Source organism: Ostrinia furnacalis, unplaced genomic scaffold (genome assembly GCF_004193835.3).
Source record: "Ostrinia furnacalis isolate ACB-3 unplaced genomic scaffold, ASM419383v2 OfSCF4768, whole genome shotgun sequence".
In the NCBI taxonomy this organism is placed as follows: Eukaryota; Metazoa; Arthropoda; class Insecta; order Lepidoptera; family Crambidae; genus Ostrinia; species Ostrinia furnacalis.
In genome coordinates, this window is record NW_021135007.1 from 87,626 (window position 1) to 113,228 (window position 25,603).

The 25,603-nt window shown below is 37.9% G+C and overlaps 3 protein-coding genes across 3 annotated transcripts in view; 1 reads left to right on the forward strand and 2 right to left on the reverse strand.

Annotated features, from left to right (window-relative positions):
* LOC114359965 (alpha-tocopherol transfer protein-like) overlaps positions 1 to 2,483 on the reverse strand; it is a 38,454-nt gene extending 35,971 nt beyond the window's left edge. The window contains exons 1-2 of the mRNA XM_028314509.1: positions 2,098 to 2,483; positions 202 to 326 (exon numbers count right to left, since the gene is read on the reverse strand). Of these exons, the coding sequence (XP_028170310.1) occupies positions 202 to 326; positions 2,098 to 2,390 (418 nt within the window). The 5' untranslated portion in view covers positions 2,391 to 2,483. The remainder of the gene's footprint in view (positions 1 to 201; positions 327 to 2,097) is intronic.
* Positions 2,447 to 6,322, forward strand: LOC114359968 (protein I'm not dead yet-like). Its single transcript, XM_028314513.1, has 17 exons — positions 2,447 to 2,466; positions 2,987 to 3,116; positions 3,205 to 3,348; positions 3,438 to 3,565; positions 3,678 to 3,792; positions 3,938 to 3,999; positions 4,084 to 4,148; positions 4,227 to 4,287; positions 4,364 to 4,486; positions 4,637 to 4,751; positions 4,910 to 4,995; positions 5,054 to 5,166; positions 5,242 to 5,338; positions 5,514 to 5,703; positions 5,785 to 5,922; positions 6,112 to 6,247; positions 6,291 to 6,322. The coding sequence occupies exons 1-17, from the start codon at positions 2,447 to 2,449 to the stop codon at positions 6,320 to 6,322; spliced, it is 1,755 nt and encodes a 584-aa protein (XP_028170314.1).
* Positions 6,323 to 6,481: 159 nt separating this feature from the next.
* Positions 6,482 to 25,323, reverse strand: Indy (tricarboxylate transporter protein I'm not dead yet; the record flags this gene model as incomplete). The annotated part of the gene is made up of 14 exons (XM_028314514.1): positions 6,482 to 9,098; positions 11,521 to 11,686; positions 12,208 to 12,345; positions 13,671 to 13,864; positions 15,480 to 15,572; positions 17,906 to 18,006; positions 18,796 to 18,887; positions 19,383 to 19,497; positions 20,620 to 20,745; positions 21,774 to 21,899; positions 22,804 to 22,929; positions 22,973 to 22,992; positions 23,991 to 24,110; positions 25,174 to 25,323. Coding segments are annotated over 14 exons (1,746 nt in total), but the record flags the coding sequence as incomplete, so codon positions are not given.
* Positions 25,324 to 25,603: the final 280 nt, after the last annotated feature.

The window sequence follows — 25,603 nt, forward strand, 5'->3', positions numbered from 1 at the left end:
CCCGCAAAATATAAGAAAAAATTTTTTTTTCGTAGGAATAAGGACCACCCTAATAGATATAGAAAACCGCATCAAAATCCGTTGCGCAGTTTTAAAGATCTAAGCATACACATAGGGACAGACAGCAAAAGCGACTTTTTTATACTTACTTATGTAGTGATGACGAAGATCTTATTATCCAAAATGATCGAAAGTTCTCACCAATAGTCATGAAGAACAGCTTGACCCCCAACTCGAAGTTGTATTTCGAGGGTTCTGTGTAGTGCAGCCGGTGGTAGATGACGTCATAGCCCTCCACTGACTTCCCGGGAAGCACGGAGAACTCCCTGGAATGAGGGAATGTGTTAATACCTGTAGACTTTTGTAGAGCTATACTATGGCTAAGAACTCATGGCGCGATTTTCACCATTTTGTACCAGTGACTTAGCATAACCGCGCAAATAACCGCTACCGTGAGTTTTGAAATAAAACCGCAATTCCACAACCGCCGCGGGCGCGTGTGAAAATCGCGCCGTGAGTTCTTAGCCTATGAGGGCTACCGTTTTTACGATCAATTAAAAAAAAGTTGGCGTTGGCGTGAATGTGTGAAGGGCTCCAAAGCAATGCCCTCAGAAAAAGGAAACAGGTTGAATAAAGCAAAATTTCTGAATAATTATAAGCAAGTTGGAATTTAGGCACATCGTCTAGCTAGGCCTTGATAATGACCCTCAAAGACGTACATGTCTACTAAAAGTCCATTAAACAAACCACTAACCACGTTTTTCTAATTGAATTAAGACAAATAGGTACTTATTATATTTTAATGGCAACCTTCAAGACCATAAATGAAAACTCATCATACATTGACAATGAACAAACCTCACCTTTGTGTATTGTTTGTAAACAATTAGCATTGTGTTTATTCCTTGACACAATTAATAATGTATATTGTACAAAGTAAATGGATGACATATATTTTGAGACACAGCTCGGCATGAAAGTCTAATGATCTTGATTTAAATAAGATATAAGTCTCAAAATAAAAGTTACTTAGCCGATGCTTCACTTTCTTTAGAATTAGGTTGTCAATCTAGCTCTTAACTACTAACCATGGTGTACTTAAGTATCTACTAACAAAACTCGATTGTCAACTGTAGTATATACCTAATAAATAAATAAAATAAAATAAAATTTGGACTGTGTCTGATTAAATTGGGAAAAACATATGTACACATGCCCACACTGTTAACTATCCATTTCCATTTTTGCTCTCACTCTGATCAAACGGCAATTCTTTGCGATAGAACGAGATGACATTACTTTCAATGGGCAGTTAATACTATTGGCGACAGTACTTATATTATAAAGTATTATCATATATTTCAGGAATCATTAATTATTTAACAATAAAAGAAGTAAAAAACTATGAAGTCTATTGTATCATTATTTACTACCTGAACGCCCATGGACATTATTGTCCATCGATGTGTTAATATGGCTATTACTTGACCAACTACTAGCAATACTACTGTAATAAAATATTCAACATGTTGTAGGTATAATAAATATGCAACATTGATATTAATAAGCTACAGAACAATAGAGATTATCAAGTAAAATCATGACCTCTGCAAATAAGGACCATATTGTAATAAATTCTGTGCATTTTATGTTTTTTAAACTATGTAAATTTATGATGTGAATTGCGTTTTAAGACGACTTTCATGGCAATATCTGCTGATGAAATAATTTGTAATGCTAATAGGCATGGATTTGGGTAAAATGAAATGAGTGATGTGTGTAGGTGAATAAAAATAGCTGTTACAGGTAATAGTAAATTGCTGTTTTAAAACCTTTACTTGTTTTTTCAAGAATAGATTACCTTTATTACAACACAGTCCACATGATGCTGTGTTTATAAAAAGCCAGTTTGTTTACTTCAAGCCTTTTAATGTCACCTAAATCGAATTTTAGTGCTAAGGTGCTATTTAAATGCTAATCTATTTACGTTAGTCTAGGTGCGTCTATTGCGTCACAATCTCTGCACACAATACTATGCAGTATTGAAACAAAAAACCTAGATGCAACACGGAAAATATTAAGAAAACAGATACTTACAATGCCTCCACGATTGGTGCCATTTCAGGTGAATTCACTTTTCTGTTGTCAAAGAACTCTGGAGAGTTCTTTCTGCACGAATAATACTTCTCCACACAAGTTTTTGTCCTCTCTAAATCCCCATAACAAGCATTATAAAATAACACCAATTGTTTATCAGTCAAATCTTTCGGCACATATTTTGATTTGTCTAAATTTTGAGTCCACTGCTTCAAATAATTGATATCATCTTGCGAAAATGTATCCATAGCCGATGTAGCCGCTGCATAATCGTATTCTAACTCGACAGGCATTTTTAACGATTAATATCTTGGAATACGTAAATTAAATGTTGAGTTTTTAATTGAAAATGTTGTACAACCATTCGCGGTAACAACAAAATGACAACTAAAAAATTTAAACAAAGATGTCAAACTTTGAACTTTTTATAGATTATGAACATGGACACAAGTGATTTTGCCAGCGACCGGAAATGTAAAGTGTTGCTACATTAAAAGCAATATAATTACTACATTTACGACATATTTTATCCATGCATGAATTGAAGATATGATTGAAGAGCAGCATTAGTACAGATTTTGGTTTTGTTTAATTCATTGGTAATGGAACACAATTTTAAAGGGATGTTTTTTAATGTAGAATGGTGTAATCGTGTAGATTAAGGTCGTAATAAGTGTTCAATTCTATCTATATCACACAAACCAACTAGATCAACAATCAAAAATTAAAATATTATTGATGTATGTAGTTTCATTAAATGTCCATATAAATATACTTTTGAATGCAGTAATAATAATATGGAATCCGATTCGTTAGTACTACATTTCAATAAGAACAACTAACTGGGAGTCTAAATATCCCAGATTATTATTTCTTAAATTATTTTCAGGGATACAAACCTAGTAATATTAACCAAGAGGGTTCGTTTAAAGCTCTTCTGCAGATTATATTGGAGATTATGTGTTCTTCTTACAACACCGATATTGTTATTACCTGTTTACGTATTAGCTAACACAAATGTAAGTCAATTACATTCTTCAGTAAGTAATTAAAAATAGAGTCAACAAACAAGTCATGTGAAGGCAATCAATATTGCTTCATTTTCAGGCTTACAAGTGTTTTTACATATTTCTAGTATGTGCCATTTATTGGATTACTGATACAATTCATCCAGGTGTCATTTCTTTAATGCCTATCACATTATACACGCTCTTAGGTACAGGATTAACAGATAGTGAATATTTAAATCAAGTAAGTTTTCAAGGCAATTAATATGCTTGAGTTAGGTAACTCTTTCTTTACAAACACATAAAAATAGTTTAATTAAATACCTACTGCAGATTTTCATAAGAAGTGAGCTCTTGGACTGCATAAGCATAATGATGATTACTGTAGGAATTGAAGAAAGTAAACTAAATAGAAGAGCCGCCATCAAATTAATGATGGTGTTTGGATGTTCCCATTACAGGTACGAATCGTTAATTGAAAATCTACTATTTCCATTTGATATTTATTCCTGGTAACCCTAATTTTGGCACATAATTTAAACTTGACAGATAATGAATTTCCCGCCTTTTTAGGTTGAGTTTCATACTATTCTTCAGTTGCATGTTCCTTGCAATGTGGATATCAGATATTATTGCATGTGGACTCATGATGCCCTTAGTAAAAGCTGTTCTTGTTGAATTGGAGAAGGTAAATAATATTTATTAAAATAACTTTATATTTTTGGTCAGGGCCGCACTAAGGGTAGTAGTGTGGGCCTGTGGGGCTCATCTCATCTCAAACTAATATAAAAATTCCTGTCGGTTATCTGACCTATAGAAAATCTTGTTCCTAGATGGGAATACTGGAGATGCACCATGCAATAGGGAAAACAAACGGAAAACATTATGAACTGAAGTAGGTAAGTTTATTAAAAATAAAATGTTGAATGTCCATAATAATTGTTGTAAAATTCAATTTTTAAATTTCAATTATTTTCAGAAGTCCTAAACCGACCGATTTCACTGTGTTTTATTTTCTAGGAATTGCCTATTCATCTTCCATTGGTATGACGAAAAAATGTCTGCATATTGCATTAGTTTCATAAAGTTTTTTTTTTTTTAATTTGGTTTATTTTATTTTAGGAAGCATAGCAACAATCGCTGGGAGTCAAACAAATCAAATCTTTAAGTTGTATTGTGAAAGGTACTGGTTTGCCTTGGGCCCCAATATAATAAAAAACAATTCTTCCTTCTGATTAACTTCATTTTCTCTCATACAGTCTGTTTCCATCAAGCCCGAAGATAGAATTTCCTCATTTATTCCTACTCAATTTACCAGCAGTCTTGCTTATGGAGGCTCTTTTATACATGTGGATGAACTTCTATTTCCTAGGCATGTTCAGGTAAAACTACAGTTGTTGGTTTGAATCCCGCTGAGGGCAAATTTAATTCTTATGAGCGTTTACTTTACCATTAAATAAAAGCGACGGATCGTAGGTAGTCGGCAAAGTAAGTACGTATAAATCATACTTTTTATGGATATTCTTTTTCAGGGCAAGAAGCGATATAGCATTAGAAATAGGGATGTCAGAAGAAGAAGCAGAATACATTAGTACACTTCTAAAGATGCAGTATCAACAACTTGGGAAGATACATTTTCATGAAGCAGTATGTAGCTTTTAAACACATTTCGAGTCATAGCCTGCCGTTAAAGTTGTGTCTTTAAAAATCTACTACATCTTGATGTAGTAATTTTTGGAACATGTTAAAAAAGATACCTATGTATTTGATTCCTAATTGGCTATCACAATCTTACTTTATTTCAGATAGTTGGTGCAATAATTTTATTAACATGTATCCTTCAGTCCGCATTTAATTCAGCGCACTTTAATAATTATACACAATCTCATAGGTAAGTAAAATAATTAAAGTAACATTATTAAAGTAAAAAAAATAGTCGTACTTATCAGCATATTCACTGTTTTCAGCCATTTGAAAACTTCTGCGCCGTCAATGTTCTGTGTTATTCTTTTATTTGTATTACCCACGAACTTAAGTTTTATAAAGTTTTTCAAGAAACGGGGTAAATATTTAATTTTTTTTGTAGTCTAGTCCTGTTAACAGAACTGCCACATTAATAAAACTTAAAATTTCACAGGTAATGAACCATTGCCAATGTTACCAGCTAGATCATGTCTAACTTGGAAGATGGTGCAAAATAATGTTAGCTGGTGTGTTTTATTTATTATTGGTAAGTTCCTGAAAAAATTTGAGAACCTCTAAGTAGTCTTCTCCTACCTATAAATCACAGCTTATTCCTGTATCGATTGACCAAAAAGAGAAGCTTATTTTATCGCAACTAAATTATTTAACAGTGGATCCTTTAAGCACTTAGCTAAGTCCATAACTACTCTGTATATCCTCAGCAAGTAGTTGCAGTTGCTTTGAGGCTTTGAAAGAATCCCGTATGACCGATGAGTTTGGAAACATGCTGATGTTCGCTATCAACTGGCCTGCACCAGTTCTGGCTTTGCTGGTCATCTCCTTCTGCAAGGTTTTAAGCGAGTTCGCAAGCAACTCGTGCTCTGTGTACTGTCTGCTTCCGGCTATTGCTAGACTGGTAACTACTGGAAATCATGTTCTGTTCGTCTTTACTTTATTTACCCGACATATTAAATCTACATCAATACCTTTCCTACAGAGTGTAGCCAGTTCAGTTAATCCACACTACCTGATGCTGGCAGCCACTTTGTCCTGTTCTCTCTCTTTCCACCTCGTCACGGGATCGCCAGTCAACGCCATGGTGGCTGCTTATGTAGCTATACCTCCCTGGAAGATGGTAAGGACTTTCCTTAAGCTAAGTGAATAACTTTGTTATTTAAATGATTTAGGGAGGTGGTTAAATTATAGGTAAATCTGGTCTGAACCTTCTTTTACATCGTCCAAAATTTTTCTGAAAATGCAAATATGAAACTTGTTTCAATTTAAATAAGTACTACAATACAAAATTACACTATTTTATTGGCAGATGTCAGCTGGTGTCGGTCCGTCCGTGATCGCGGTAGCAGTATGCTGGTTTACCGTGGCTGTGTGGTCTAAAGCTATATGGACCGATATCCACCTTCGCCCAGAGTGGGCTGAATACATACATTTTGATAATAAAAGTAGTCTAATTTCGAGATCGTTTTATTTACTTTATTGTTTCAGGAGTAAAACCAAAATGCATTCATTATTCATGATCTGAATAAATTAAAACGTCTAAATGAGCCCTTGATCCTAGCCCTTAGTAGGGCCCTGGCGTATTAACACGAAGTGTTGTACTTATTATTATTCTGTGGTGTTACCATTAAAAAATAAAACTATAATTATTTGAACATTTTTTATTAAAATAACAACTAACAATACAATTCTCCATTCCGCTATTTACAAAATGAGCATGTACACTAACATATTTATGACAAAAAATAACGCACTTTCACAACCTCGGGCACCACATTTATATATTTTAACTTTATGTAATCTCGCTCTACTGGCGAAATGATATTTGTGATTTGTTACATTTTTAAAATTAAGGTAAGTAACACTACTAGCAGACAATTACGTCTAGAGAAGTGTAAATATCTGCTATGTTATATGTCGCTCGTTAGTTCTGGCTACAGGATGTTATAAAGTCCCTAAGTAAATATAAGGCTTAAGAAATTATTACCTATAAGGACACACGAGGCACATTATTTCTCGTCACAAACAACATAATACTAGTTTCCATACATTTCTATACAACAATATAGGAATATCATTTTACTACATTTAGGCATAGCTAAGAGATTCAAACGTCCAATACTAATATAAAAATACATAAATATATCAAACAATAGTAGCATTTATAAAACCCATCTAACTACGCCCAAAAACTACTCAATAATATGAGTAAATAGTAAAAATATATGAATTAGAATTTCTTCGAAATATAAGGTTCGGTTTCTATCTAAGAATTTAATACAGTTTATTAAATTGTTTGTTGTATTAAACATTTTGTTTGGCTATTGACCAATAAAATATTTTGTACACCAGTCTTTTCTACCAGTCCAAATCGGATACTGTGTTCAATGTGTCGTGAGGTACGTGTATTTTTCTATTTTGACAAAAATTAATAGCATCTTCACCATGAAATCATTATTAGTGTTCTTTATGTCATTAAATCTAATTTGCACTTCCCATCTATGATTTACTTATACACGATTTATATAACTTATATATGGGCATTTGTATCATAATATATTAAAAAAATATGAGTGCTGTTTTCAGATAATCATAAGTTCAAAATGTATAATTTTCAGTAGACACAAAAACTAAAAAATATAATTATACAGATTGCTAAAATGAAATATCATCACCAAGTTTTAAGGCACACTGTCATGGTAAACTACACCATTTTAAACTACTGGACTAACAAAAACCCATACAGTATTATACCATCTCGACTTCTAAAATCACAATCCACAACTTTCAATACATTCAAGCGAATCTTTCATTCCATAGATAAATTACAGTTTTGCACACATTGAAATAAAAATCTGTTGCTTGTAGTGTATTTTGTTTTGATTTTACGCATTCTTTACATTTCTGGTTCGTTCATATAAATTTTACAAATTCTATAATAAAAAATATCGTTTTCTTTGGTAAAATGTTTCCTTTTAACTGTTACTGGGTTTACAACTGGTGGCATTCATACCAATGAACAAAATTTAAATTCCACAAACAGCCCAGAAATATAAATATACGAAACACTTATGCAAGTTATATAAATAACAGAAAAAATATCACTGTTCTCTCGCATACCCAAATAAATTAATACGTACCAACAACTTAAGAAATTGGTATGGAACCATATTCTGCAAATTGAAATTATGAAACCTTATACACTTAATAGCTTAGCAATATAATACAGCAATCTTTAAATATATCAATGTTTGCTTAGATTATTTTTCTCAATTTTGTGACATGAATAAATTTTGGAAGTAATAGGTATCCATAGTTTTTTGGATTCTGATATTTTTATACTTTTGTAATAAAATTTTAAACATAACATAATAAGTAGACAAAATATTTTTAGAACAAAAACTATCATAACGAAAATATAATTATACTTTAATAAACACTACAATTAATTTACATATTATTAGTTATAATATATATTTGTTTATTATTAAGCCACACCCGCTTTCCCGCTATATTTATATGCAATATATAACTTATACATATAATTATTTGGTAAAATATATCACTGAAAAGATGGTGGGATGCCTTTTCAGTGAAATATATTATGTAGGTATATTAAATGCTTTGTAGGGCCCATGTTTCGATATTATAAACTGTAATACATAGTTTATTTATATAAAATATATTATTTTAAATCGTTGATAGAAACTACTATACAAATATGCTGCGATTTTATATAAAGTTTTATAGTTATCAATATTTTTCAAATATATTTGTGCATATTAATTGTTCTAATTTATGGCACTAACTAGATTCAATTCCATCAGCACTGTACACCGAAACACTGACCATTACGTTGCAAATGCTTTATAATGGCAGGATTATTGCGAATAAATACAGATTATGTTCCTTAGCTGTCAAACTGACAGTTGAAATGGCGACACCCAGTTATTTTGGTACTGGCAACTCACTAATGTTGCCTGCATTTTTAGTTTACTTGTGAATACAAGTAGGTAAGTATATCTACATTAGAGGAGCACATCCTCAAAAAACTTCAGTTTCAAAATCACAGTGGCGAGCACAAAATGGCGGATTACCTAGATTGACCTATTGGCGTTTAACGCTTACTAATATAGTCACATGAGAAGATACCTTTCGCTATCGACGCTAGTGCTGTGCTGTTTCCGATGTCGTTTGAAACGTCACACCTGAATCTTCCGTTTTTGGTCAAAGAACCCAAGGTAGCGCTGCAGTTGAGAGCCAATTCTTGAAGAAGCAGCGGTTTGAAGGTAGTATTTGCGATTGTATCGTTCGCAACTAATGATGTAGCGTTGGCAACACTGGCCAAGGCTGTGGCGTTGGAAGCGTTTTGGAGGGGCTGGAATATGTAAGATCCCCATGTGGGGTAAGCGCCCCATACGATGAGTGTGGTGATGATTTTCGGGCCGATACCTCCGACAGCCTGTGGAGAAAACTTTTGTTACTACTGCAATTTAGAAAAAAAATGCTGGCTACAATAATGTCTCAAAAAATAATCCAAATATCATCATAATTTTGGGACACCCTTATAAAGAATTCCCGAACCTATTATATGGAGATACAGTTTAATTTCACACATTACGAAGTCTGAAGATTAATATCAACTTGATTGTTATTAATTTGTTAGTGTTTTTACACAAAAGGCTGAGTTGCATCACCTTAACTGTAACCGTAACTATGACTTTAACCAGTGTTTTTATATTGAGTTTTACAGACTTTTGACGTTTAATAAAGTTTAAGTAAGATGTTGCAACCCGGATTTTATCGCGACGAATAATCTCGCATTTGGCTGAACTAATTTTGAAGTGGTCTTCAGAAAAGTTTTTATTAGATCTAAACACAAGGCAATAAAGTTCAAAATAATGTTTTCAAAGTTAATATTATGACTTACCATCCTAGCAGTAGGGATGTGCGCCACTCCAGCCACGATAGCGTTGGGCGGCGTTCCCACGGGCATGTGGAAGGCCATGGAGCAGGCCAGCGTGGCAGGCACCATCAGGTAGCGCGGGTCCATGTCTAGTGCGCGCGACTGTGGGCGTTATTACAAGGCGTTAAGAGCTATAGTCCTGTGACAACTATATATAAACATAGTTGGAATAGGACAGGAGGAACTGTTGTCTCTTTCTAACCAGCGCGCGTGACTGTGGGCGCAATGACAACGGGTTAAGAATTATAGTCCTGTGACATCTAAACCAAAGCTGTTACGCTCATTACGTCAAGCGCGCGCGATTGTGGGCGTAATGCGAACGTTATAAGAGCTATAGTCATGTGACAGTTAATATAGACTCGGCTGGAATGAACTACGAGGGACCGTCTATTAACAACAGTTGATATCTTTTTTTAAAACTAGATGGCGCTACCATTTTAAGCGCGCGACTGTGGGCGTTATGACAAGGCATTAAGAGCTATAGTCCTGTGACAGCCGAGAAACATCAGTTGATCTCTTATAAAACTAGATGGCGTCACCATATGAAGCGCTCGCGACTGTGGGCGTTATGACAAGGGATTAAGAGCTAAAGTCTTGTAATAGCTGAATGCAACGGTCTTTGTTCAGTGCGCACAACTGTAAGCGCAATGCGAACGTGTTAAGAGCTATTTTTTAAGAGCTATATAGCCATATAGTCCTATGACTCAGCTGGAATAAACTACGAGGGACCGTCTAGTAACAACAGTTGATCTCTTTTTTAAAAACTAGATGGCGTTACCATATTAAGCGCGCGCGACTGTGGGTGTTTTGACATGGTGTTAAGAGCTAGAATCCTGTGACGGCTCAACAGATACACGGCTAGGATAAGTCAGAAGGAAAGACCATTCTCGGTTTCTGTCCAGCGCATGCAATTATAGGCGCAATAGCAAGGGGTTAAGAACTATAGTTCTCTGACAGCTAGCTAGGTAAACTAGAAGGCCATGGAGCAGGCCAGCGTGGCCGGCACCATCAGGTAGCGCGGGTCCATGTCTAGTGCGCGCGACTGTGGGCGTTATGACAAGGCATTAAGAGCTATAGTCCTGTGACAGCCTAGAAACAGCACGTAGAATTTTTTAGTGCTGTCGCGACTGTGCGACGGGCGCCCGCAGTGAGTGTGCGAGCGCGACAGCAACAATTACGCGCGCGCGATAAGGATGGGTAGCTTGGGGTCATTGGACAAAATTCTACGTGCTCGCAGACCGGGCTTTAGAAGACATCTTTTTAAATACCTTCGCGAAGAAAACTTTCTGTACGTAGTACTTACTATTATTTCGTGGTGTAGGATAAATAAAATGTAGACTCACCATATTAGCCAACACGGGCAGTATCAGATTAGCGATGGCCACATTAGACGTGAACTCCGTGATGAACTGGGTCACCAGGACAACCACCAGCAGTACTAAGGAATGCGGTAGACCGTGGAGGCCGTGGAGGGAGCTACCGATCATGGACGACAGGCCGGTAGCCTTGCTGCCCTCGGCTAGGGCGAAGCCTCCGCCTGAAATAATGAATAAATTTATTTCACAGAAAAATACACTTAGTATTATCAGTTTTATGATGACTAACCCTAAGAACTCATGGCGCGATTTTCACACGCGCCCGCGGCGGTTGCGGGCCCGTAGCTTCTGTAGAATGCAGATGTGTACTTATGTAAAAACTAATGCACAACTCACGACGCGGTTTTCGCCCGCAGCGGGCGCGGTTGTANAGTATTTGCGATTGTATCGTTCGCAACTAATGATGTAGCGTTGGCAACACTGGCCAAGGCTGTGGCGTTGGAAGCGTTTTGGAGGGGCTGGAATATGTAAGATCCCCATGTGGGGTAAGCGCCCCATACGATGAGGGTAGTGATGATTTTCGGGCCGATACCTCCGACAGCCTGTGGAGAAAACTTTTGTTAGTACTGCAATTTAGAAAAAAAATGCTGGCTACAATAATGTCTCAAAAAATAATCCAAATATCATCATAATTTTGGGACACCCTTATAAAGAATTCCCGAACCTATTGTATGGAGATACAGTTTAATTTCACACATTACGAAGTCTGAATTAAACAAAATCTCTGAGTCTGAATTAAAATTGAAAATAACAAATTAATACAATCAAGATTAATATCAACTTGATTGTTATTAATTTGTTAGTGTTTTTACACAAAAGGCTGCGTTGCATCACCTTAACTGTAACCGTAACTATGACTTTAACCAGTGTTTTATATTGAGTTTTACAGACTTTTGACGTTTAATAAAGTTAAAGTAAGATATTGCAACCCTGATTTTATCGCGACGATTATCTCGCATTTGGCTGAACTAATTTTGAAGGGGTTTTCAGATTTTTTTATTAGATCTAAACACAAGGCAATAAAGTTCAAAATAATGTTTTCTAAGTAAATATTCTGACTTACCATCCTAGCGGTAGGGATGTGTGCCACTCCAGCCACGATAGCGTTGGGCGGCGTTCCCACGGGCATGTGGAAGGCCATGGAGCAGGCCAGCGTGGCAGGCACCATCAGGTAGCGCGGGTCCATGTCTAGTGCGCGCGACTGTGGGCGTTATGACAAGGCATTAAGAACTATAGTCCTGTAACAGCTGAATGGATCGGTCTTTGTTCAGTGCGCATGACTATGAGCGCAATGCGAACGTGTTAAGAGCTATAGACTCGGCTGGAATAAACTACGAGGGACCGTCTAGTAACAACAGTTGATCTCTTTTTTAAAAAACTAGATGGCGTTACCATATTAAGAGCGCGCGACTGTGGGCGGTATGGCAAGGGAATAAGAGCTATAGTCCCGTGACTGCCTAGAAACAACAGTTGATCTCTTTTTTAAAAACTAGATGCAGTTACCATATTAAGCGCGCGCGACTATGGGCGTTATGACAAGGGATAAAGAGCTAAGGTCTTGTAATAGCTGAATACAACGGTGTTTGTTCAGTGCGCACGACTGTGAGCGCAAGACGAACGTGTTAAGAGCTATAGTCCTATGACTCGGCTGGAATAAACTACGAGGGACCGTCTAGTAACAACAGTTGATCTCTTTTTTAAAAACTAGATGGCGCTACCATATTAAGCGCGCGACTGTGGGCGTTATGGCAAGGGATTAAGAGCTATAGTCCTGTGACAGCCTAGAAACAACAGTTGATATCTTTTTTTAAAACTAGCTGGCGTTATCATATTAAGCGCGCGCGACTGTGGGCGTTATGACAAGGCATTAAGAGCTATAGTCCTGTGACAGCTAGATCATAGTTGGAATAGGACAGGAGGGACCGTTGTCTCTTTCTATCAGCGCGCGTGATTGTGGGCGCAATGACAACGAGTTAAGAGCTATAGTCCTGTGACAGCTAAACCAAAGGACTAGCTGTTACGCTCATTACGTAAAGCGCGCGCGATTGTGGGCGTTATGCAAACGTTTTAAGAGTTATAGTTCTATGCCCAGCTATATGGGCTGTGTACTACACTAGCCACGATAGCGTTGGGCGGCATTCCCATGGGCATGTGGAAGGCCATGGAGCAGGCCAGCGTGGCCGGCACCATCAGGTAGCGCGGGTCCATGTCTAGTGCGCGCGACTGTGGGCGTTATTACAAGGCGTTAAGAGCTATAGTCCTGTGACAGCCTAGAAACAGCACGTAGAATTTTGTAGTGCTGTCGCGACTGTGCGACGGGCGCCCGCAGTGAGTGTGCGAGCGCGACAGCAACATAATTACTCACGCGCGATAAGGATGGGTAGCTTGGGGTCATTGGACAAAATTCTACGTGCTCGCAGACCGGGCTTTAGAAGACATCTTTTTAAATATCTTCGCGAAGAAAACTTTCTGTACGTAGTACTTACTATTATTTCGTGGTGTAGGATAAATAAAATGTAGACTCACCATATTAGCCAACACGGGCAGTATCAGATTAGCGATGGCCACATTAGACGTGAACTCCGTGATGAACTGCGTCACCAGGACAACCACCAGCAGTACTAAGGAATGCGGTAGACCATGGAGGCCGTGGAGGGAGCTACCGATCATGGAGGACAGGCCGGTGGCCTTGCTGCCCTCGGCTAGGGCGAAGCCTCCGCCTGAAATAATAAATAAATTTATTTCACAGAAAAATACACTTAGTATTATCAGTTTTATGATGACTAAGCCTAAGAACTCATGGCGCGATTTTCACACGCGCCCGCGGCGGTTGCGGGCCCGTAGCTTCTGTAGAATGCAGATAAATGTACTTATGTAAAAACTAATGCACAACTCACGACGCGGTTTTCGCCCGCAGCGGGCGTGGTTGTAATCGGGTCCCGCTCGGCGGTTTTCACCCGCGCGAAAACCGCCCATTTTGTACCAGTTACTTAGTACGCGGCGAGATTTCAAATCGCACCGTCAGTTCTTAGAATAACCGCGCAAATAACCGCTCCCGTGAGTTTTTAAATAAAACCGCATTTCCACAACCACCGCCGTGAAAATCGCGCCGTGAGTTCTTAGCCTTACTAGTAGTCCCCGAACTAGGTAATCCTGTCTTTTGGGGACTTGAGCTTTTACAAATGTTTTTTGTTTATTATAAAAAATGAATCGATATGGTTTTACCCCGTTTTACAAGTGTTTACAAAAATATACTTATTCAAATTGCATAGAAAAATATTGTTTTAATTACAGTTAAATAACATAATAAAAAATTTAAGGGCACAAAAAGGCTGTGTTATAAACGCCGTAAGCCGCGTCACAATGCTTACTTTATATTTGACGCTGAACGTTTGACGCTGACGTCATAATAATATGGCATTTATAGGAGAACGTATTTTAATAATATTTTAAAATTCATCATATCAGGCTAAGGATTCCACTGCTGTACAAAGATCTCCCTCAAGGATTTCCACGTTTTAAACACCGACAGAGTAGAATAGGACCACTCCCACTCTTATTGTGGACTAGCGGCCGCCCGCGACTTCGTACGCGTGGATCCCGTTTTACCCCCTTCATCTATCTTACGCGGTTTAGATTTTTTCATACAAATGTTTTTTCCCGCTAACTCCCATTCCCGTGGGAATTTTGCAATATCCTGTTGTAACTAAGCTTTAAGTTTACTAAGGTATCTGCATGCGAAATTTCAAGCGTCTAACTTAAGCGGTTTAGATTTTTCATACAAGAGGATTTTTCCGAGAATTCCCGTTCCCGTGGGAATTTCGGGAATTCCTTGTTGTAACTAAGCTTTAAGTTTACTAAGGTACCTACATACCAAATTTCAAGCGTCTAACTTAAGCAGTTTAGATTTTTCATACAAAAGGATTTTCCCGCTAATTCCTGTTCCCGTGGGAATTCCTAAGTATACTATAATCTGCCCAGGAGTATGAAGAATAATTGTACCAAGTTTCGTTAAAATCCGTCGAGTAGTTTTTGTTTCTATAAGGAACATACAGACGGACAGACAGACAGACAAAAATTTTACTGATTGCATTTTTGGCATCAGTATCGATCACTAATCACCCCCTGATAGTTATTTTGAAAATATATTTCATTTACAGAATTGACCTCTCTACAGATTTATTATAAGTATAGATATAGATGTCGTAAGAAAGAGGCGACAAATCCTCTTTTTGCCTATAGTAAGTTGGAGAGAGTCGGGCTTCTGCAATGGAGATTACATGAAATGATGATTATGATAGTTCTGTAATAGTTTTCAATGTACTTTTAACTTACCCAACAAGAAGAGAAGTCCCCATGGGACTTTGTCCTTCAGAATCGCCCAAGTAACAATACCAGGGGATGGCTTAGACGCTGCCAACTCTTCGTCTGAAACAAATGTTTGTAAACACAATGTAAATATCTCAAATTTCTAGCACAAATAAAATTAGGATCAAGTCTTGAAAACAAAAGGTATATACGCGAGGTAGTCTTCTGTAATTGAAGCTGCAGGCAAAAGCTGATTATAAAATAAGCCCAAGGCACAAATAATATTCCTATTCTAAATATACTTTATACTAGTTCTGAAAATAAGATCACTTCTCAATTTATAGATCGTTTCATCCATGAAGACGTGCCCCAACATTATTCCGCTAATGTTTGAATGTTATCGGTACCTACACGCTATATTAGCCACGAGTGTATACGCAAACTACAATAATGCCGCTCGGATTGCTCGGATCAAACTCCCCGCATCCAGCGCGACCGAGACCAAAAATTTGTGTAGCGCGTCTTTGTGGATGAAACGATCTTGACACCTTGATAATATTGTACCCCTCTCGCCATTTTAAAAAATAAGACATAACAAAACTAACGGGTGTTTTTTTAGAGGTATACAACTTTAAATTGGTTACACTGTTTCTAGTGATATTATATTTGATAGTTGGTGGTACAGTTGTGGACAGTATGTTTTTCCATTTCATAATTAAATAGAATTACTTCAGAACAACGTTTGCATATTGTGCAAAAATGTATTTTAAAAATCATGGTTCAGTTTTCCATACAAACGTCCATATTACGGTCGACGTAATTTTCTTAACTTTTCATTCCTCAGATGAATGATATTAATGTGGCAGAGCTATGGTTTCAACAAGATGGTGTTACCATCCAACCAGCACGCGACACATTCAATTTATTGCGGGAAACATTCGATGAGCGCATAATTTCACGCGATGGATCTTTGAATTTTCCTCCACAATCGGGTGATCTCACACCTTTGGATTATTTTCTCTGGGGATATGTGAAGTCCACTACTACGCAGATAAACTACGGAAATCAATGCCAAGATTTGTCGCGTTATTGCCAATGTATGGCCCCAGTTGCTCGAAAAAGAAATTGAAAATTAGACATCTCGATTACGCTACATTTGAGCCAACCATAGCACTCTTAGGCCCGAAATCATTTTGAAGCATAAATGGCATTAGAATACCTTTTAAACAAAACCAATACCATGTGAATAAAATATAGTTTTATGTATTTTATTTCATTTTAAAGTTCTATACCTCTAAAAAAAACACCCTATACAGTGTGAGTCACGTTAAAGTGTACATATGAAAATAGATGAAACTAGACCTATTTTTATCGACAAAAAACAGGTCAAAAATTTTTTGAGATTTTTTTTAAATTTTTTATAGAATTTTTTTTCTTCCAATTACTTATTGTAAAGAAAACGTAATAACTTTTAAACTAAGCGGTATATCCTGATAAAATAAAAACAGTAATAATGCTAAATAGCAGGCAATACTAAAAAAATACATAAAATACACAAAAAAGGCCAACAAATAATACAAAATGATACTTTTTGAAAAAAATCTGCTTAAAAATTCGTGTTTTTTTGGTTATTTGATAAATTTCTCCAAAAATGCCCCTATAACTGGTGGTTTTTATTACTTTGTATTATTTTCTATCGTATAACCTTCGCAAAACCAAAAATCGCATGTCTCTATCCCTATCACAACGTTTGCAATGATCGTTTGAACTAAGCCTCTCCGGGCGCGCCATTCAACGATTCGTTAACAACAAAACTGAAGATGGCTCTATATTTGTAATTTTGATAAAGACAAGTTAGATTTCAAATAAAAACAAAAGATTTAGAAGTAAAATAAGCATTTTAGTTAAAATTAAAATTGTCTCTACCTGTAGCGGAGAATAATGTTGTGGCAGGCCTTTGTTCAAACGATCATGGCAAATGTTGTGATAGGGATAGGGACATGCGATTTTTGGTTTTACAAAGATAATACGATAGAGAACAATACAAAGTAATAAAAACTACCGGTTATAGGGGCATTTTTTGGAGAAATTTATCAAATAACCAAAAAAACACGAATTTTTAAGCAGGTTTTTTTCAAAAAGTATCATTTTTTATTATTTGTTGGCTTTTTTTGTGTATTTTATGTATTTTTTTAGTATCGCCTGTTATTTAGCATTATTACTGTTTTTATTTTATCAGGATATACCGCTTAGTTTAAAAGTTATTACGTTTTCTTTACAATAAGTAATTGGAAGAAAAAAAAAACTATAAAAAATTTAAAAAAAATCTCAAAAATTTTTTGACCTCTTTTTTGTCGATAAAAATAGGTCTAGTTTCATCTATTTTCATATGTACACTTTAACGTGACTCACACTGTATGTGTACAGTGAAAACAGTTCCATGAAATACTTACAAGAGCTAGAAGACCAGAAGAACTTCATGAAGTCCATGGACATGGGAATGATGAACATCAGCACCACTATGAACATTGATGTCACACCGTCCTTTACTTTCCTGAGGAGAACAGAACAGAATATTTTAGAGAATATTCTACATCTATGGTCTGGTCTGTGAGCACGTAGAATTTTGTCCAATGACCCCAAGCTACCCATCCTTATCGCTCGCGCATAATTATGTTGCTGTCGCGCTCGCACACTCACTGCGGCCGCCCGTCGCACAGTCGCGACAGCAATATTAATTCGCGCGAGCGATAAGGATGGGTAACTTGGGGTCAATGGACAAAATTCTACGTGCTCACAGACCGGGCTTTAAAAACCTTCGTTCATAAGGTCTACCTACAATGACACCAGTCATCATCTATCCATAAATAAACGTTCGCATGCAAGATCTCCCACAAAACAAGTAATCATAAATTGTCACAATTTTTTTGGCTTGACATATTTACAGAGCGCTTTTGGCGTCATCAAATTCAAATTTAAATTCAAATTGTGTTTATCTAATGCTCGTAACTCAGTTCAGACTGAGTTTAGAGGTATACATGTCATAGTAAGTTTGGTTTATTATACTATTTTGTAATCAAAAAACAAGGTTTGGTTGATGGCCGCGCGAAAAAAAAAGACGCCAATTTCCGGCATTGTCTTTTGTATGATAGATCAGCTATGTTCCGCCGCATGAGCATACAATAATGGTAAGATACATGATTGGTCAAATTACATTTTAAGAAATCTTCTTTTCTTTGAGTATGGAATCGCATTACTGTGTTTATTTTTAATTCATTTCTTTTCGTCGAGGAATTTAACCACGGTAGGGGCCAGAACAACAGAATAAAATGATGGTTCTTACAAGTCCGTCATGACGTCAGCCCAGCCCCGCATGAATCCTGGTTTTCTGAAGATGTACAGGAACACAGCGAAGATGAACAGCAGACCGGACGACTGAGGACAAGCAGTTAATTAAACACTAAATAAGTTTTAGTTTATCTGACAGATAAGTTTCTGATAAACTATCATGGACTTTATCAATAAAGTAAGTAAGCAATAAAGTGAAAATTAAACCTACAGTTATGGTTTATCTGTCAGATAAGTTCCGGATACACTAACCAGGACTTTATCATCAAGTGTTGAAACATGTCTTAAACCTAATTGTATTTCCTATGCCTACAGGTGTAGTTTATCTGACAATAATGCCCGTTTTCATCATCAAGCCCTAATTTTTAAGTGACCTATGGTAACAAATAACAGGAATTTTGATGTCATAGGGGTCACTTAAAAATTAGGGATTGATGGTGAAAACGGGCATAAGTCTGATAGACTAACATGGGACTTTATCAGCAAGCATTGAAACATGCCGTAAACCTAACAATCGAAGTTTATCTGACAGATAAGTTCCCGATAAACTATCAGGCACTTAATCAGCAAGTGTGAACTCACCCTCTCGTGGAAGGTGATGGGTCCCAGGTTCCTGTACTGCTCCTTGATGACCTTCATGGTGGTGGAGGAGCCTGACGACGCTAGCGCCACTTTCTTGGCCGCTTCGCTGTTTGGCCTGTGCGGAGAGTATGAGAAAATATAAATAAAAATAGGAATGAAAAAATGCAGTCGAATAAAGATTGTGTACAGTCGCCGTCAGATATATTGGAGCAGACAAAGTGACCAAATACTTCTGAACATTTTAAAATGTCAATAAGTTCTAAAGCCTGGTCCGTGAGCACGTAGAATTTTGTCCAATGACCCCAAACTACCCTTCCTTATCGCTCGCGCGTAATTATTTTGCTGTTACGCTCGCACACTCACTGCGGGCGCCCGTCGCACAGTCGCGACAGCAATATAATTACGCGCGAGCGATAAGGATGGGTAGCTTGGGGTCATTGGACAAAATTCTACGTGCTCACGGACCAGGCCTTATACACTACAAGCTACCATTAATATCTGAAGATTCGTTACTTCATTAATATCTGAGCAGATGCTAGTCAATAACTTCTATACACACAACTAACCAATAATATCTGAATACTCATAACGTCAAGTGTATATTTTTTAAGCAGGGTCCCCGCACTTAGCACCAAAGTTTCGTGCTCCGTCACTCGCTAGCCACCATAAGTGGAGGGAAACTGTGAGACTGACTTCACACTTCTCACTTGAGTATCACAGTCCCTCCTAGCGACTGCCCAAGGATCTGTTCTCGTCCGACAGACGGTGGTTGCAAAACCACTCCAATTCCAACAGCACAAGGTATATTATTCCCTGAACATGCCCATGAAGGGAGGGCAAGCTGTAGATCCTGGCTATACAGGAGTTTTAGTTGGGAAAGTGTGGTTGGATAAGTCCCGTTGATCTGTGTTCTGTATTTGAATATTACATCAGTGTCAATATGTGTTCGCCTCAAGTTTCGTTAAGCAGCCTATAATGCGTGTTTCTTTTTTATAAACAACGAGGAAGCTCTTGGCCTGTATCTCACCTGATGGTAAGTGACGATCAGGCCGAAGGTGGAAGCGAGCTTCACCCGGAATCCTCAACCACGGAGGAACTGGCTATCTTACCTCTAACTGCCGGAACACAACAATGCTGTTAACATTGTTGTTATGGCGACAGACTTAGGTAAGATGGTGGTGGCTAGCCAGGCGTTATTGCAAAACCACCCATATTCCGCCTGCATAAGGGTCATTACCTGAACATGCCCATAAAAGTGACCTGTAGCGCGACCCAGACCAGAAGCTGCATGATCAGCATGGGCGGAGTGCTGTACGCCATGAACCAGAAGAAGTTCACTGATGGACCGTATTCAGGGAACTCGCTGGGGAAGAAAAACATGTTATTAGAGCATCATCAACAAAAAACAAAGATTAAGGCCCAGAACAGACGGTGAAACGCAACTGCAACGAAACTGCAACTTTCTGATGATTCTGATGAATGAAACTGAAACTNTTGAAACTAAAAGTTTCAAACTGGTTGCGTCATGTGTGGTCTCTCAACGGACGCTATGGCAGAAACTTAGATGCAACTCAAAGCAGTTGCAGTTTCGTTGCAGTTGCGTTTCACCGTCTGTTCTGGGCCTAAGAAGTCAGGTTTAATAACCACTAAGGCGGGTTATCACACTGCGCCGCGCTCCGCCGCGGTACGCGGGACGACAGATTTAATCATTGTATGCAAGTACCTCAGTTTGTATAGAAAACACACACGGCACAACACACTGACAAGACTGACAACGCGTCTGCGCGCGGGATTTTTTATATGAAATCATGCGGACCGCGGCGCAGTGTGATAATCGCCTTACCCTCTAAACTAAATTTCAATGGTCGGCCAAATCTTGGCCTAGGCATATAAATTGGATGTCGGTTTTTAATGTATGGCACTCGCAAATATAAATGAGTTTTTTTTTCAATATTGCCATAAGCTTCAACCACACCAATGCGTGCAGATCGCCATCGCCGGCGCGATCAAAGGCCAATGACAGGTCGCGTGACCCATGACAGTTGACGACCTGTCATTTCCCTATGATCGCGCCAGCGATGGCGATCTGCACGCATTGGTGTGGTTGAAGCATTAATCTTAAGCCATGTATTCATTAGGCAACATTTGTTGACAAACTGTTTATGACTAGTGTGAAACAAGTTTACCATAAACACAGGTTTCTGAATCTTGGCCGTCCACACTCATAGCGGGGAGCACGGCAACATGTATCAGAAACAATGTTTCATCACCTATGTTTATGGACTGTTTATAAACAGTGTTTATCAACAAATGTTGCCTAATGAACACATAGCTTGATAAACAATTTTGAAGTAAGTAAAATTTTTAAACAATACAACATAATATACTTACGAATCAAATATCCCCTTGAAGGCGGAGTTAGTGGCGGTTCCCACTAAAGTGCCGCAGCCGCCGAGCGTCGAAGCGTAGGCGATGCTCAGGTAGTAACAGATGGTTATGTTGCTGGGAATGGGCGCCCTGGGAGACGGTGACGTCACGTTATTTTTTATTTTATTTTCTTTATTAGGAAAACATACAGCTTATAAGGGAGAGTCCGCTAATTTGGACCAGTTTTTTTCAATCCCATTTTACACCTAGTTTTCTTTTGTTTTTGCTAATGTCCATGGTATATAATAAAAGATACATTATTCAACTTACTATTTCATAAGTATTAATTAACATGATTGTTGTATATTTANCTGAAACTGAAAGTTTCAAACTGGTCGCGTCATGTGTGGTCTCTCAACGGACGCTATGGCAGAAACTTAGATGCAACTCAAAAGTAACTAGCAGTTGCAGTTTCGTTGCAGTTTCGTTTCACCGTCTGTTCTGGACCTAAGAAGTCAGCCATCAGAGGTGGAATTGTGTAAAGCAATCGTAATCATTTGACAGTTCATAACGTACGGTAAAGTCAGTTATACAAAGTGTTTGACAGAATAATCGTACGTTATGAACTGTCAAATGATTACGATTGCTTTACACAATTCCACAACAAAAATCATAAAGATTAGGAAGTCAGCCATCAGGTTTAATAACCACTAATTTACTCTCTAATCTAAATTTCAATAGTCGGCCAAGTCTTGGCCTAGGCATATAAATTGGATGCCAGCTTTTGGATGCCTAGGCCCTAGGCATCCAATTACGGTTTTTTTATATTATACCAGTTGGCGCCATTTACTCGACGAAGCTGCAAAGGCACCTATTTAGTGATTGCAAACGCGATAGTCCTCCTACCACTTGACCGTTCACCAATGGACAAGTTTCGTGATGTTGAACATGGAAAGCATTGGGGGAGGCCTATGTTCAGCAGTGGACGTCCTATGACTGAGATGATGATGATGATGATGATGATGGAATTTTTTAAACAATACAATATACTTACGAATCAAATATCCCCTTGAAGGCGGAGTTAGTGGCGGTTCCCACTAAAGTGCCGCAGCCGCCGAGTGTCGAAGCGTAGGCGATGCTCAGGTAGTAGCAGATGGTTATGTTGCTGGGAATTGGCGCCCTGGGAGACGTTATGAATTATGATTATTTATGAGAAAATTTACTGCTTCTGTTGGGACTTTAACTCACGCCAAAGGTCACGTTATTTATAAATAGACGTGTTGACACAACCAATCAATTGACGTACTTTTTAAAACTGTCAAAACGAAACTCTCCCATACTATTTGTATGGCAATACAAGCTAGAGATGAGACGTATTTACTAGAACAGGTCCACACACTAGGTATTTTACAGTACTAAGTGGCACCTATTCCAATTTTTAAAATACTTGATCCACTTAGTATTTTTTAAATTACACGATTTCCGACCCTACCATCAAAGTAATAGAGGTTATTATTGCATAATACGTAGTCGTGTATTACACGCACCGCGTATTTCTCGCTAAGTATTTTTTAAATTACACGATTTCCGACCCTACCATCAAAGTAATAGAGGTTATTATTGCATAATAAAGTTCAAAACTCAGTGGCAAAAACCCACATCGAACATCGTCGTGAACATGATACCGATGTTTAGCTTGCAATGAGAAAAATTGGGACTCTTTAGAGAGTGTAGAGAAAAATATTTCTTAAACTTGTTTCATTTCAGTAAAGTTCAAAATCCAGTGGCAAAAACCCATAGTCCGACGTCGATTTATTTAGTTTTGAAAATACATGATTTGTAAGGGGCACCACATTGAAAATCATAAAGCTTTCACATGACGTCACATGCCAGGAGTGTCAGGACTGTGACACTCCTGGTAGGTATTATCGTAATATCTAGGTTTGCAGGAAATTTGTGTTTCTCAGTGAAGGTATACTAAGTTGTTTATAATATTTTCCCCGTTCCCTTTTTTATATAACAAGTCCAAATATTTCAGTATTTTAGGACCTTAATAGAAGGGAATAAAGTTCAAAACATGGTGGGAAATATATTCCCACTGCCGTATAACTTAACCTCCATTGGTTGGGTTTTTATTGGCGGTCAAGCTGTAGATCCTGGCTACACGGGAGTTGCAGCGGTGGGAACGAGAGGTGGGAACTATATTCCCACTTTTTTTTCTTATAAAGGGTTAAAGAAAACGAACCTCCTATGCGAGCAGCCCACCACCTGGACAGTCCACAGCGCCACTCGCTTCGGAAGCTTGGAATGCTGGACGCCAGCCGCTATCATAAGCCCGCCCATGAACATCATGTTTGTCTCCTGCGAATACAAAATCAAAGTTATTTACTGCATAAAAAGATACAAAACAGATCAAATTATACTATAGTCTGGCCGCCGAGCACGTAGAATTTCGTCCAATGACCCCAAGCTACCCATCCTTATCGCTCGCGCGTAATTATATTGCTGTCGCGAATGTGCGACGGGCGCCCGCAGTGAGTGTGCGAGCGCGACAGCAACATAATTACGCGCGAGCGATAAGGATCGGTAGCTTGGGGTCATTGGACAAAATTCTACGTGCTCACAGACCGGGCTTTATACAAGGTGTTTCTTTGGTATGTGTTCAAACAAAAAGGTTGATTCTGTAATGAAATCTAGTTTTTAAATAATGGAATCAACATTAAAGTCTCAAAAACACATTTAAATAAATATCCTTGGGTATTTTACAATGCGCCTCTAGTACCAAACTAAGCAAAACTTGTACCATGGGTAGTAAACAATATTTGATGTCAAATTCCTTTTCGATTATTACAATTTGTGTGGAAATTGTGGCAATATGTTATATTTGATACTGCAGTTTTCGTTCAAATTCATTCAATAGCTTTTTTTTAGTTCGGCTATCGTGGCTTCTAAACTTCTTTTTTGCGTGAAAGAGTAACAATATCCCATCATATGGAAATCATTGGGGGAAGCCTATACAGGGTGTCCCAGAATGGGTGAATCAAACTGCTAGGGGAGGTAGCTCTACTAATGTACTATCCTTAAAAAATATGAAAAAAAAAATTGAGTTCGGAATTTTTGTTTAAATAAAGTGTCTAAACTCGAAATCTAGTCATTATTTTCAAAAGTTTGTTTACAAATAAACAAAGCGATCATGTACAATTAATATTAGTTAGAAAAAGTACAAATAAACTCCTAACACAGCAATTATAGTCAGATACTTAGGCAAAGCTGATTTATTTTCACTTTTTTTTTGTTTCTTTATGCGCTTTATTTCTTTTTTCATATTTTTAGGGATAGTACATTAGTAAAGCTACCTCGCCTAGCAGTTTGATTTACCCATTCTGGGAGACCCTTTATGTCCTGCTCCTGTGGTTGAAATTACCTTCATATAAGCAGCACAGGTCTGGTCCGAGTTCAGTATTCCCATGGTGGGGAAGAGGACGATCGGCAGCATGGAGGTGACCGGCAGAGGCAGCAGCTCCAACACCCAGAATATCGCCATGATGAGCACCACGTACATGCATCTGTAGGCCTAGAAAAAATACGAGAACGAATTTCAAGAGAGGTTTATTAGACTAAAGCCCGGTCTGTGAGCACGTAGAATTTCGTCCAATGACCCCAAGCTACCCATCGTTATCGCTCGAGCGTAATTATATTGCTGTCGCGACTGTGCGACGGGCGCCCGCAGTGAGTGTGCGACCGCGACAGCAACACAATTACGCGCGAACGATAAGGATGGGTAGCTTGGGGTCAATGGACAAAATTCTACGTGCTCACAGACCGGGATTTAGCAATAAAACTCGCAAGCTGTT